Source organism: Prorops nasuta, unplaced genomic scaffold (assembly GCF_024137725.1).
Source record: "Prorops nasuta isolate Cenicafe-Biocafe unplaced genomic scaffold, Cenicafe_Pnas_1.2 PNAS00003, whole genome shotgun sequence".
NCBI lineage: Eukaryota > Metazoa > Arthropoda > Insecta > Hymenoptera > Bethylidae > Prorops > Prorops nasuta.
Window position 1 is genome coordinate 546963 of NW_027116800.1, and position 14613 is coordinate 561575.

At 39.8% G+C, this 14613-nt stretch overlaps 1 protein-coding gene across 3 annotated transcripts in view; it reads left to right on the top strand.

The window, feature by feature from the left end:
* LOC136785680 (uncharacterized) overlaps window positions 1-14613 on the top strand; it is a 207270-nt gene that overhangs the window by 158289 nt on the left and 34368 nt on the right. The window contains exons 6-7 of one of the 3 annotated variants that reach the window (XM_066746872.1): window positions 3793-4731; window positions 6010-6186. In XM_066746872.1, coding sequence (XP_066602969.1) covers window positions 3793-4731; window positions 6010-6186 — 1116 coding nt within the window. The remainder of the gene's footprint in view (window positions 1-3792; window positions 4732-6009; window positions 6187-14613) is intronic. The other 2 variants (XM_066746873.1, XM_066746874.1) reach the window with 2 other exon arrangements.

Here is a 14613-nt window from a genome sequence, read left to right on the forward strand (position 1 = left end):
CAATTTTTGGTTCATCGAATAGTATCTATTTTAACGTTTAAATTATTTAGTGGTAAATTGTTATAGTTTTATTTTTAAAACCACAGTTTCATAGTTATTACCTCATCACAGCAATAAAATTAAGTTTTCCCATGTTTTACTATTCTTTTTCAAAAACATGTAGGATTTTGCCAGTAAATAGAATGGGAAGGATGAGAATTTAGGGAAAATTTTTGGTTCACCGCATCGTTACTTTAACGCGGTGTTAGGGGGTGGTAAATATTTGAGGAAAATTGTTCGATAAAAATGGCGATGAAACAATCCGAGTATCGATAGAGCAGGGCGATCGATGAAAAGTCGAGCATAGTAGTGAACGTTGATCATTTCGCGGAATGCAAATAGGCGAGCTCGACGCTTTTCCCGGAAAAGCCGCGAGCTCTCGTGACGAAAGTAACGGTTTTATTTTTCCTCGTACGATACGGCGAGTCTCGCTGCTGCTGCGCCGACTTTATTATGTCGGGAATCGATTTTCGAAGGAAATTATATGCCAGCGGTACTGCAGGAATCGGTTGGAGAGTGAAAACTCTGCGACGAGACTTTCCAGGAGGGTGAAAAGCTCGCTCGGTGGAGAAAAAAGCTCAAGAGGGACAGAACTAATTTGAGAGGAGAGACGAAATTCCTGAGACGAGAGAACGAACATATGGAGGATGAATGTTAGAGGAGAAAAAAGTTTTTATATGGTGGAAGGACGAGGGGTTGGCTAAAGGACACGAATTTTTGATTTTTAGGATTTCGAAAGCTCGAAAACTTTGGATGGAATGCGGAGTGATTCCGCACCGCATGCTATTTTTCTTGCACGCCTGCTACATGAGATAAATATTGGTGGTCGCATGAGAAATTTTAGCCGAGCCTGTTTTGAAGTTTCTATATTTTCTGTACTCTACTCAATCACTATTATGTCCTTTGACTCCTTCAAATTGAGCCACAAGCACCACGCCCAACAAACTTTTTCTTTATATTATCCAATTAAAATGTATATGCAGGTATATTTCTCACACAGGTACATCCAGCACAATAATTAAATAATTAGCATGTAAACAACTATATTCCATTAAAAATTTACAATTTCTCACTTTGAAACAGTCAAGTCGACAGGGAAATCGAATACATTTTTAAATACCACACACATTTATTAAAACTGAGGTAATACACGAATTCAGAATAAAAAAAAGCTCTGCACAATATGTAGATTTTTGTTTCGAGATTGAGGACGGTCAAATTTCGAAGCGACGAGTGAAAATAGACACAATAACGTGGCTTGAAAAGTGCAAATGGGGCAAATTTGCGAGGGATTCTTTGGTGCGGAAATAAGGGAGAAAAAAGGAGGAGAGTGTGCGTGAAAGTCGGAAGAGCGCACAAATCTGTCTCTATCGCGTGGATAGGAGGAAGATTCGGGGTAATATCAATATTTTCCTTTCGCCTGGTCTTGTCGCAGACGAACGCACGCGAAGGACGATTCGGAATAAAAAGATTGAAAAGCTGGCGGAGGTTAAACGAACCAGGACGGAATCGAAATTGACGGTCGCGTCCCGGGAAGCTTACAGAGGGTGTATACCTTGGCTCGTTTAAAACTCCAAAAAGCCTATACGGATGTCTGAGTAAACCTTTTCCCCAAGAGCAACCGCCGTGTCTTTAAGCGTCCTTAAGAAATTATCCCTGATGAATTGCCAGGATTTCCGTATTCTCCCCTTCACCCTGTAAAGCTCCTTTGTCGATTCTCTTGAAAGCTAACTCCAAACAGTGAAAGAAAATCGTAAACGATTATTAATCGTCCAATTTGCTCCTCCTGCTTTACCGATCAACTCGTTGATTAAAAGAAAACACCAACCAATATCCTTATCCAATTTCATCGATCGATCCTTTCGTTCTCTTTTTAATTATTCCAACACGCCTGCGCGGAAGAAAATTAACATTACCCATGTGCTCGAGATAGATATGGCTTATATTTGGCTAATCGCTAGCCTATACGTGGGCCAATGTACAAAAACAATAGACAAATGTCGTATATTTTAAGATAAATGACTAAAATCTTAAAGTGTTTTATTTTTAAAGCAAGTCACAGGTTATCCGAGTGGTCAAAACGCCGGATAGCTCAACATGAAATTGAAATCTGGTTATAGATTCTAGCCCCAACGTAGATAAAAAATCGACGAAGTGAATATTCCATCGCGATGATTACTAAAAATAAATAAATTGATTACTATTTTTTCTTTTTTGTTTTTAATATGCCTTAATGTAGACAAAATACTGGTCGTAATCAATGTTTGCTAGAAACCACAGAACAATGCATAAATATGGACGTGACCATGCTGTAAATATAGAGGGACCATAGCTTAAATACGGGAGAGACTGTAGGATTCTAGCAGTAGAAATTGCTCTGCCCACATTTGGGCCAGAGATTGGTCAAAGATAAAGCATATTTATTTCGAGCATTGGCAATACTGATTTTGTTCCACGTGACCGTAGTTCTCCACTCGTTTCTTCCTTTTTTAATACGCCAAATTCGCGAAAGCCGTGAATCATGTGTTTCAGCCAATTCATTAGCCGGATTTATTAAAAAAGTTGATTTGGATCGTCCAATTACGTAAATTGCGTATAGACTCTCACGATGCTAAATTGCAAGGATCTTCATTCTCCAATAAAGGGAAGTTGAAAGTTGCGGGAAGTCTCGCGCTTTATCGATAATAATTATTATCAAAGCTCTTGATATTTTTTAAACAATCGGAATTCATGAATGCAATCGTTCGTTTCTCGGTGTGTACATGCGCAATTCGCATATAGTATGTACAGTATACCTGTTATACATGATTAGGAAACAAATAGCTCGTGATTGCACGCCGGTGAGTTTATTTATTGAAAGGTTGACAAAACGAGGATTACTTATTTTATGTGCACTGAAAATATTGAAAATATACGCGTCATTACGTATTGCAATATAAATTTTCATCGAGCCGAAGCGTCTCGTTGGCCTTTTATGTTTGGAGAATGATTCAGCGATCGGTTATACGAGATAAAGTGGAAAAATCGATAATTAGGGAGACGCGAGATAAACAGAATTATCTCGGAGGATGCCGATAGAGCCAAAATAGGTGGGTGGTGTTATCTAACTCTGTCCTTAAACCACAGGCGCACACTGTTGAGAGCCAGCCAACCGTAACAAACTATAAGAGTACACCGACAAGCCAACTTCATCCAACTACAAGCCCACTATCGGTATAACCGTCACTAGCAAGCCCGCCGCGCCGTCGCGACGCGTCCAGGGAGCACCACCTATTACCATCACTGCCACTTTTTACTATACTACACTCTATTATTTACGCTCTAGCAAGCCTTTCAATACAAAATCCCATCAAGGTCAAATTTTCATCAAATATAAACCACGTGCGCGAGAGAAGAAATATTTTTCATTCATTTTCTATATACACTCAATAAAATAATTTCTTACGATACCCGTCGATAAAAAATTATCATGTTGGAACAAAAGTCTCGCGAATCACTGTTAAAATGAGATAATTTCTGTTTCAATAAGAATAGATAAATTAAAATAGACAATTTAGTGGTTCGAATGAAGAATTCTACATAAGATAATACTTTTTTTTTTTCATAAACACACACAATAAGCACAATTTCACTATACTATCACGTTAATCATGAATACGAGACACGATAATAAGACGTATATCTGGAGCACCGAACTGGGCGAATCGCACCCACTCACCCCTTCTCGTGCGCGTCTCTGCTTATGTGTTACAGAGTTCCTGCCTTCATCAGCATCCGTAGACCTGTCTGGGACGGATTCTGCCCTGTACCCGTACGATTCTCAGCAGGAGAGCTACCAGGAGATCTGGTTACCACCGACCAGTATGTACCCCTATTTTCTCTTCCCTGGCACCGCGCGTACCTCGTACAACGATAACGAGAATCCCAGCAGCGACAGCCAGGAACAGGAGGATCCGATCGAGCAGCGTCATCGTCATCAGCACGGGAGACAGCAGGAAGTGCCGGAGTTGCCAGGTCGCACCAGACCCGCTCGTCCTGGTAGCGTTCTGGTCGTCGAAGCTTACGAACCCCGCTCTGACCTTGAAGATGGGGTTCGTACGTCATTGAACGACCTTGAACGTTCCAGGCCAGTCGACTATTACGACAGGGACAGACTGGAGGGCGTTCCTGGAACCTTCGACGGCTCTTCCTCCTCCTCCTCATCCTCCTCCTCTTCTTTCTCTTCTTCTTCTTCTTCTTCTTCTTCTTCTACCACGTTGTCCAAGCATGATCGTGCCTCCAGCACAGTGCACCAGTCGCAGCACCCCCACCAAAGCGAGCATGACACCACCAACGTGCACCAGCACCAGCACCATAGCCACCACCACCACAACCAGTTTCACCCTGCACCCGCACAACCACCACCACCATCGGCACCAGGCGCGTCCTCCTCGTCGTCGTCGTCGTCGGCGTCCTCCTCCCCACCCTCACCGCCGCGACCCACCCCCACCGTGCAGGAGGCGAAAAATCAGCCGGCCCACTCGGTCGCGGCGGCCTCGCCCAAGAAATTTGCGCCGAGGCCCACCTACGAGCATCGCGCCATCTTCGATCGCGCCGACGACGACCTCGACGACCTTGAGTACAGGATCGGGGCACCACCGGTCGACAGGCTCTTCGATCTCCGCGAGGCCTTCGAAGGGTTCGTCGACAAAGGTTCGTACCACCTTCTCCCTTTCGAGAGAATTACGACCAACATTTTTCTTTATTTTCTTTTTGCAATACTCTCGAGTCCAATTTATTCGCTTTTCTTTTCTTGCAACTTTACAACCCCGATCCTTAATACCCGATTCGTTAGGTCGCAGAGAATTTTCGCCCATTTGTGTGTCAATGGTGAAAATTCCAGATTAGTACCAGGTGCCTCAAGCTTTCGATGTACCGAGACCCATGGAGATAGATAAAGGAGCACGTTTATTTATAGAGGTCCTTATATAAGAATGTAAGAATGTTAGTACCCCGATTGTATTATATATTGTGTCTTGAGAATTTCGTCTTGGGAGTGTGTGAGAGATAAAGTTAATAAAGTAACGTTTAAAGGGAACGATTTACTCGAGAGCTAGTTGGCAAACAAGTGCAGCAACACCTGGCACGAGAAACGTCGCTCTTTCGCGTGGTGGCTTCTCAGCAGAATGAGAAACTCTCACCCCGAGACTTGTCGTGGACGTTCTAGCCAAAGTGGTTGGGACGTCGACGATTGGACATCCTGAAGGATCTCGAAGTCCTTCAGCGATCGTCTCTTTCACACAGGGATATTAGCTGTAAGGTGAATACTCGACGCGCGAATCTCGAAAAGCATTTGTATCCTCACTTAATTCTCTTAATCTTTTTATTTAGTATATATATATATATATATATTACACTTTTATTATTACTGTGTTTCTCTTTCGTTCTTCCTTCCTTTCTTCAACGTTTACTGTTATAACTCGATCCCCCCTCTCTGTATTAACCTGATATCCCTTAATTCTTTATCCAACATTATCCATTCTCACTGTATATTTACCTACTTATTGTTGTTATATCCATCCTGTTTCTTCCTTTTAGAAATATTTTTTTCCATTACTGATAAATTCTCTTTAATGTACCTATTTACGCTCTGTATTATTTGCCTTCATTAGTTTCTTGTAAGTTGTTTTATTATTCTAATTTTTACCCTCTCCCTTTTTTTGCCCGTTTCACTTTACCCTTGTCGTTTCCCTTATTAGTCTTTTCGTTAGAGTTCTTGTTACTTTTGCTCCCACGTTTTCTTCCTCTCTCGTTTTACATCAGTCTCGTCGCCCGAACGAGCTGAACGCATTGCTCCTTCGGGCTTGAGGATGTGCGAGACTAAGGGATGGTCAGAGGAGGGATTGGGTGATAAGGGGGAGGGTGACTCGATTTTCCACGACGAATCGAGTTCGGGTCTCTATGCTCCGTTTCGCCTGATGTCCTTTACAGTGAAGGTCATCTCGCACCCGGACAACTCGACCAGTTTCGAGGTGATCGAGTCCCAACTGGAGAATCCGTTGATAGACGCTGACAATCTTGGTATCCACGTGTCCAAGCAGCTTCCCATTGCTGGAGGTCATCGGCACGGAGAGCATCGCAAGAGAAATCACACGGATGACCACGAACGTGAGTGAATTCTCAATTATTTTCATCCTTTTCATCCAGTTTCTTGTTTCGATATCTTACCTATAGAAAAATGTTTAATTTCGCCTAATTGTATTTAAAGTCGATGAAAGTAAGATTTCAAGGCACAAATTTCATATCGTCACGTGTGTGTATCAATAATGTGCAAATTAGATGATATTTGTGAAAGTGAGAATTTGAGAATAATCGATTTATCGAAGAATTTGGGTGAATGTTGAAAAAAATGTATGAAACGTTTGAGAATAAGGAAAGATGAGGGTTAGACGAATCCAGTTAACGGGATATTCACGAAACGTATAACAGGAACGAGTGGGATCGAAGGGAGCAATCGCGTAATATCCCGAGATATCATCTTACAAGGTGAGATTTATCGCAACGAAAGTTTAATTTAATTTCGACTCCGAGTCCTCTCATTTCCTGGAGCCTCGTATCTCGGCGCGTCCGCATATTATTTCCCGAGCTGCCGGATTTCGAACTTTAATCCACCATCACGCCCAGCACTCACGGGAGTTTTCGTCGGTTCGATATCGCAGGAACAGGTACACCCGGATTGGCCTACAAGTGCGTTCCTTCCCGAATTACTAGAAAAGTTCGTAATCCCCCTTTCGCGCACAGCCAGACCTACTACTCGGTTTTATCTCCTATGATAAAACACTTTGGACTCTGGATCAATTATGCAAATCTTCGGGATTAGAGGCCAACCGCTCTAGACGCTGTAAATCTTAACGCTAAACGTTTGTATCTTCTTGTACGCCAGATAGGAATAGGGATATGTTCATCAGCCACGCCAGATTCTGAAAGCATTCTTGTTTCAATCTTTTGGCACGATAAATTCATCATTTTCTCCTTAATCGTCGAGAACAAGTAGTACGAATCAATGCTGTGCGAAACTTATCATTGGATATTGATCATATTAACTTTTCACTAATTTTTTTAATCAACACTACAATTATCAACAACTTAAATACACCTATTTCTACCAAAGCCAGTCATTTTCATTGGTACTGGTAACTATTAATTATAAAAAAATCTTTTTTCGAATACATATGAAATAATATAAACTTCGCAAAACTGATTATTCAGTTTTAACTACAAAAGTCATGATGACATTTCCGGGAAAATAATTTACATAAAGTGGAAATTTTTAATTGAAATTGAAAATCTAATTATTTTAACTGTTACGGGAAATTTAGTGCTCAATGAGATGATTTGATGTAACTAATAATAACAATAATAATAATAAAAGTTGTATGCATTCTGATATGTATAGACTTTAATTGGTACTACTAAGTGTACAAGACTGCTCCATAAACATTTTCTGGTCACTTGAATGGAGATAGGGAAATAGCAAGATAAATTGGAGATATAGCCAGGAATGAGTAAGAATGTGAATTATAACGCATTGAGAATTGATTGCAGTCGGATGAAACGCCTAGTAATTATCCTTGGTTATCCTTTAATCCTACGATTACTTGGCGTATCGATGTTCAACCGAGTGATGGATTCGTGAGAGATTGTTCGGATGGTACAGCCGAACAGCTGGTCATCAGCCCTTAACACTCAGGACTAAGATCCTCGTTCGAGGAATTAAAGGATTGAGAGTCCTTACATCACCAAAGGATACTTTCTAAAAAATAAATGTTAACATGAACAATTTTCTCTGTCCTTTTCAGTACTTAATCTCCATTAAATTTAGGAAATTTATAAAACTGCCAGAAATTCTGATCAAATGTTAAACCAATTTTAGACTCTTTTCCAACAATTTTGCTGTACAGAGCAGGAATTTCATTTGAAATCAACATTGAAGCTCAAAGGGAGAGCGAAATGAAAATGCTCATTCGCCATGTGAGGAAAGTGGCAAATTATGAGATTTTTTGATTAATTTAGCGTATATGGAGAGTGAAATTTTATACATTTGAGATTATTAAAATCATTTTATTAGATAGGAATTCCCTTGGTCCATGAGAAAGTTTTTAACAAACGGTCGTTCATGAATCTACTTGGTGTTCACCCCTTTTGGTTCTCCCTTGAGTTTTTCAGATCTTATGTGGATGCGTCCTCTTCAAACGCTTCGCAGCTCCCTAAAAATCCTTACAACTCCCGCCAGTACACGTTACCTTAGGGAGTTGGAATTCCTAGAGGACCAGGGACACGTGGTATGGCCACTCTTAAATTCCGTATTCATATATTCAATTTAAATGCACTTGTAGAGTCTAGGAAGATTCAGGAATACCACCCTAGCTTCGTAGGACGATATTTCCAAATAAATGCTAACTTCCACCTGGTTTACTTCAAATTATTTACAACTTTGATCCTTCAACGTGATAGCGTTATCAAAAGTTTCACAAATTTTAGGAGTGTAGGTAAAATTAAAGCATTGAAAGAATTAAAGAAACTGATATTATTATTGCACAGGTATTCTAAATTCTGAAAGTTTCTTATGAATCCTATGTAATTGTTGCAAAGAGAAGAATCGCAAGCCTACAGTGGTAGGTGACTAGAAAGTTTTCAATCGTAGCACACTCTCCAGGGTATAGAGGGTGGTTTATTGCATAAAATTCACGCTCGTTATCGGTGGGGTTGAACAAACGAACCGGCGTAATTATAACGCACACACGGTCTCGCGTGACATTTGCCATTGTGAAGATAGAGCAGTGGAGTGTATACGAGAAAGCTGCGGCCTTATCGATTCCGAACACACATGCGAAAGCTTCGAAAATATCGACCCCAATGCCAACTGACCCAGTTGCTCTCTACTCTTTTCAACAATTTATCTTTAAATCAACTCATTGAAATTTTCTTTCTTCGGGTCTATCAAAGGCTAGCTTTCAACCTTGCTACATCGACAAAGGCAATCTTACCTTCCAGTCAAAGGAAGATTCATTGAAAAATACATACATCTCGTTTAAATTTCAAGCTCGTCCAAATATACCTGCTATTTTTTCTTCATTATCAATGCCAATTGATCCTAGTTCTCTCTAGGAAGAAACTTACTGGAAAAATCAACGATTTCAGAGGTATTAAAATTTGTAAGTAGTATAGATCAATGTATGAGACACTTAAAATTCCACGAGAGTCCTTGGTTGGTCTCAGACATCATTGATATCTTCCCCTTTTCCTAAGAGAAACAGGGAATAAAGGAGTCCATTATAATACGTACTAATGAAGTAATCCACAGTCACGAAACGTTCCTCTGATTTCTGCGGCATCATTAAAACCTCGGCCAATTTCGATAATGGCAAATCTAAATGGTTTTATTGGCCTGCGATCTCATTAGGGATGGCGACTGAGCTCCACTGTTTCTTTTGCCGATTCGCTTTCTCACGTGCAAATGATTTCGCACGTTCCCAAAGCTTAACGACCCACTAAAAGGATATCTCTGCCACTGTCCATTGCCATTTCGATGGAATTTCAGTAACATTTAATTCGTCAAGTACCCCACCACGGTTAAGCAGTCTCCCCAAACTCCAAGTATATCACTATATATATTCCTCTCTTAGTGCTCGCTATCCAAAAGCTTAGAGCTTACAAGTGAAAAGCTCATTAATAGCTAATCCCACACACACGTGCAAAAACACACATGATTAAACAAGTAAGATGATGCAATATTTATAACAAGGAGATAACCTGCATATAAATAGCTTAAATATGAAGCTTGGCAAAATATTAAAGTACGAAATTTTTTGTTGGAAATTAATTACTGTTATATAATATAACAGACATATGTGGAGAAGATATCGGTATAGAGCTGAAGGATGGTATCGTTGCCAAACAAATCTATCTACATTTGGCAGATCCAATTCCCTGCTAAGGCCGAAGGCTGCAGGCTGCCGTATAATCACAACGTTACGTCCGGGAAGTCAGAGCACCGTAGAGTTTACCACTGACAAAAGCCCATATCGCCCGAAATTCTGACGCAGAGAACATAGTGACCCAGGACTATCCAACGATCGCCTCGGAATATCAATCCTGTCCAGCTCGGTTTTCGTGACGTAGTTGGACAATGTATATATGTATGTGAGAGTGACCCAGGTTGAGTTTTATTAAAAAATTTATTTGTAACAAAGGAATGATAGAACTGAGATGGAAAGTGCTTTTTTGTATGACAGAAATACGTTTGAAGTGCTGAGGTCGTAAATAGAGAACGGAAGAGCTTGTATATTTGCTAGTGTGTGTAAGTGGAGCGTGCCTGTGGGAGAGACTGGACTTCGTGGCTATGGTAGAAGATTCTTCGTGGTAACTCTTGGAATGGAAACTGAGGCAATTCGAGCTAGAGGTAATTGGACCAGAGATCGATGCGGGGACCAGAGAGATGTATCGGTAACTCTGTCGGTAAAGCAGGGACCCTCTAAAGGACCCAGCTGCACGGATGCAGAAACTTTAGTGGCTCGTTAAGCTGCACGACGTGCGAAATCGTTCCTACGATCACCAATGGAATGAGAACCTTCAAAGACTATCTCCCTCTCCCTCTTTCTCCATACCAGTACTGTATGATACGAACATTAGAAATTAGCTCAGCGCGATAAAACTTTGATTTTTCTTAATACGCAATTTGTATGAACGAAGAGAAAATACAATGGCAATTTTAATCAATAAGTCAACATACCTGTCGATGAACTAATCGACGAGACAAACAGAGAATATAGTCTCGATATAACTATCACTTAGTTTCAAGAGCTTTTCTTGCAAAGTTGGAATTGTCCTAAGTAGATTGACTAGCAAATATCTCGGACAATCATCGCTATAATAATATCAAATTCTGTATGCCAGAGAGTTTCAATCCTACAGAATGGAAGCCTCCAAGCTTGAGTTCTCTATACTTTCCACCCTTCAACCACAGATTAGGAAACATAGTTCTGTTGGAGATATGTAAAATCGTTTATATACCAAAACTATCAAAACATTAATACAGGATGAAAATTGCCATTTTTGTTAGAATAGAATGTCGATTAATTGATTATTCGTAACATATTAACGCGAAATTGATTAGACGAGATGGTCAGGTGCAGTTGGGGTTTCGAATGTTCTCGAAGAGACAAAATTCTGATGACGTATTGGGCGAAGGAAATTTAAAGTACAAGGATCGAGGGTCCTGTGGGAGAGTATTAAGTTTGTCGGATGACTTGATCCTGAAGGAAAATGCGATTGGCGAATCCAAGTGTAGCATATCGAGCCACGCATCCCTCTAAACGATTCCCTTTTCCTACAAAATCTTCTATCCCCTCCCCCTCCTTCCCACAAAACTCGAGGAATATCGGACGTATCCTACCGAAGAACCCCAACCACTTTACTGGGGAGATTCTTCCAATGACTTTCTCTACTCGCAAAAGCTTGAAGGATACTTTCCCATTCCGCCATAATCCATTCTCGTCTCTCTCGAATAAGATAAATATATCGATTCTGCTTCGCGGACTTTTACAGTCTCCGAAACTTCTCGCTGTCCCCCTCTGTTTTACGATCACCGATCGTGTAGCTCCTATGCGCCATGTGTTCTCCAAAGCCTCTAATGAAATCGGTTGAACTTAATTCGGAAAACTATTGGCTTTTCGTCAAGCACGAATAAAAGCTGAATGCTGCTTTCTCTAATGGTACTGACTGAAGAACATTTCCATTTATTGGCCAATTATTTATCGAAGAAGTTGGTCCTTAAAACTCCAACGTAAACCACTGTAAGTTTGATCTTTGCAATATGAAACCCCTCTTTGAAAATATTTCTGTTTTCAAAATCTATTGGTCTGTGTCTGAAAGTTGGTCACTAAACAAAACTATTAACAGTATTACTTTTCTGAGGTAAGACACTAGCATGATTCATTTTAATACTCCTGGCAATAACTGGGATGAGATATGTTCATTGCTATCAATTAAAAACTTAAAATAGCCTCGAAGGCTTTCATTAAACATCGAAAAGTGGATTTAAACGAATTAAAATCTGACGCTTGAAAGGAATGTTTGAATGATGAAAAACAGGATTAAATGGGATAAACGAGTGAAGGGTCGTAAGATTTTTTTTTCAAGAATAAAGCTGCATTAAAGCTGGGGGAAATTCCAAAGCTCTGTGAAAACTTTGGAAAGTTCTTTCTTTAAGATTAAAGCGTGGAATAGGCACACGTGTGGGGAGCATTTGCGAGGGTTGCGATTAAGTCAGTCCGCAGTCGAGGGATTGGGGCAAACGGGGGTTGCTAAGGGGTTGGAGAAAAATTGAGGGTTGAGGATGTTTTGGTCTCATTTGTCTTAATAAAGTGCGTCCAAAGCAGGTCGACTGACTTATGTTGGCCATCCTGCAGGACTCTACTTCCCTGCGGCCAAATTTCAGTCTCTTTTTTACACCCAGTGAAAAGGCCCTATCGATATTCAGACGGAGCCCTGGCAGTTGCGGTCGTTAACCCTACGAGTCCATCAATCGAAGTGGATCTTCGGTTAACGATGCCTTTGATCGCTCGCCAAAACTTTGATATTTCTTATCGGTCGTTTTTCCAGCCACTTCCACTCGCTTATGGAAACACTCTAATTAATTAACTACTTCCTATTTTATATCAAAATATTCCATAATTCAAACTCAAACTATTTTTTTTTACACTCAAATTACAACTTTTCATTAACCAAACTGAATATTTCCCTGCATAAATTTTCCAATATTGCTGGTTTTAATCATTCGATCTTGAACATTTTTCATCAATCTCAATAAATATTTAAGGTTACAGGGAGAGAAGTATTTGTTCTTTCTATGAACATATTGCACAATTCATAGCAGTTGTGTATTGGATAACACGAGAAAAATTGCTTTTATCCATCTGTGAAACGATCTTGTCTATCGAATTATATCGTTCCTCGTTTAGCAAGCGTTAGCTAAATGATAATAGCAATTTGGAGTGTCGAGAATAGGTAAAGACAATCGTTACACAGTTTTGTATTTGCTCGAGCTCTGTTAATGCGAGGTTCTAGGGAAAAAACTAGGGGAAGGGGAGGGGAGTAGCTCGCGCGGTGCATCTTTGTTCTAATCTTAGCCGACAAACTGTAGTGGTTTGGGGCTGGGACGATTTATCATTTATTTGTATCCATTTGCTAGAAAGCTGGGTCTCGCTCAGCTCTGCAAACAGAACGGTTCGCGTATGTATGATTCATTCAAGAATGTTTAACTTTGCCAATAGCAATCTGTTCATGGATAGAGGAGGGGTGAAGGGGATTGGGTGGCAGAGAGAAAAAAAGTTACAAAGAAGCAACGAGAAAGAAATAAGCAGGGGGAATTAAAGTGTATAATGGAAAAAAACAGAGGAAGGAGAGGTAAAAGTAAAATAGAAAGGATTAAGGAAGTGAGAAGTAACGAAATAAAAATAAAGGAATAACAGCGGCAGAATGTGAATATAAACAATTCATACAACGTTAGAGGAGAAATGACGCTAAAAAAAGAATTAACACAGGTGAGAAGTGAAGGGAGGAGGGGGAGAGATGCAACGATGAAATTGTAGTATATTAGCAGGCCAGTTCTATATCAGCAACAATACAACAAGTGTACGTGAATTTGCCACGGTAAATAAAGATAACCGGTAATGCGCGAAAGAATTAAATAGCCATTATGGCGTTTATCTTTCTTCGTATCTCTTGTTACATTGTGCCTCCTCCCCTCTGATCTGTTCCTCGTGCTTTAGGCATAAAAAATGATGTTGGCATCATGAAACGAAATGAGAAACTTCACAAATCCACCAATGTGTCGTCATTTCTTTTCGATGAATTTTACAGATTGAATTAAGGGTAGTGTGTATTTTTTTTTACAGAAATGTACTGTTGACCGTAATGGAAAAAAGTACACGCCGATGTAAATATTTGGTAGTCGATGATTTTATTTGCTTTCGCCGTGTCAGCCTTTGAATCCAATGCTTTTATTGAGGGGACTGTTAACATTCTCACATAAACAGAACAGAGACAAAAGTTGTTGATATAATCGGCCCTGTTTCTATTTGAAAATAATGGGATAGGGGACACTAACTTGTTGCGATTGGATAAAACTCTAAAGAGCAGTAAAAGATTTGGATCTCTGCGTGATCGACGCTGATAACTTTTGATAAATTAAATGCAAAACTATTGATACATATGCACACACCATTAATTATGTAATGATCAATCATTTACTATATAAATAATGACTACACTAAAAATGTCATTAAATTCAATGAAATTTCTATTTGAATAGTCTTAATTTAATATGTACAAGGTTTTAATGAGTAACTCTAAGCGAATTAAAAAACATGATTTATTGAATCGAATGAAAGTTTAGTCAATTCAATAAAATTCCATTAATGTTAAGAAAATATTTAATTGATACTATTAAAATCAAGGATTTATTTTAATCGAATGATTCTGTCCTGAGTGTATAATGACTGAAATTCTATATTTATAACGCTTGCTTGCATT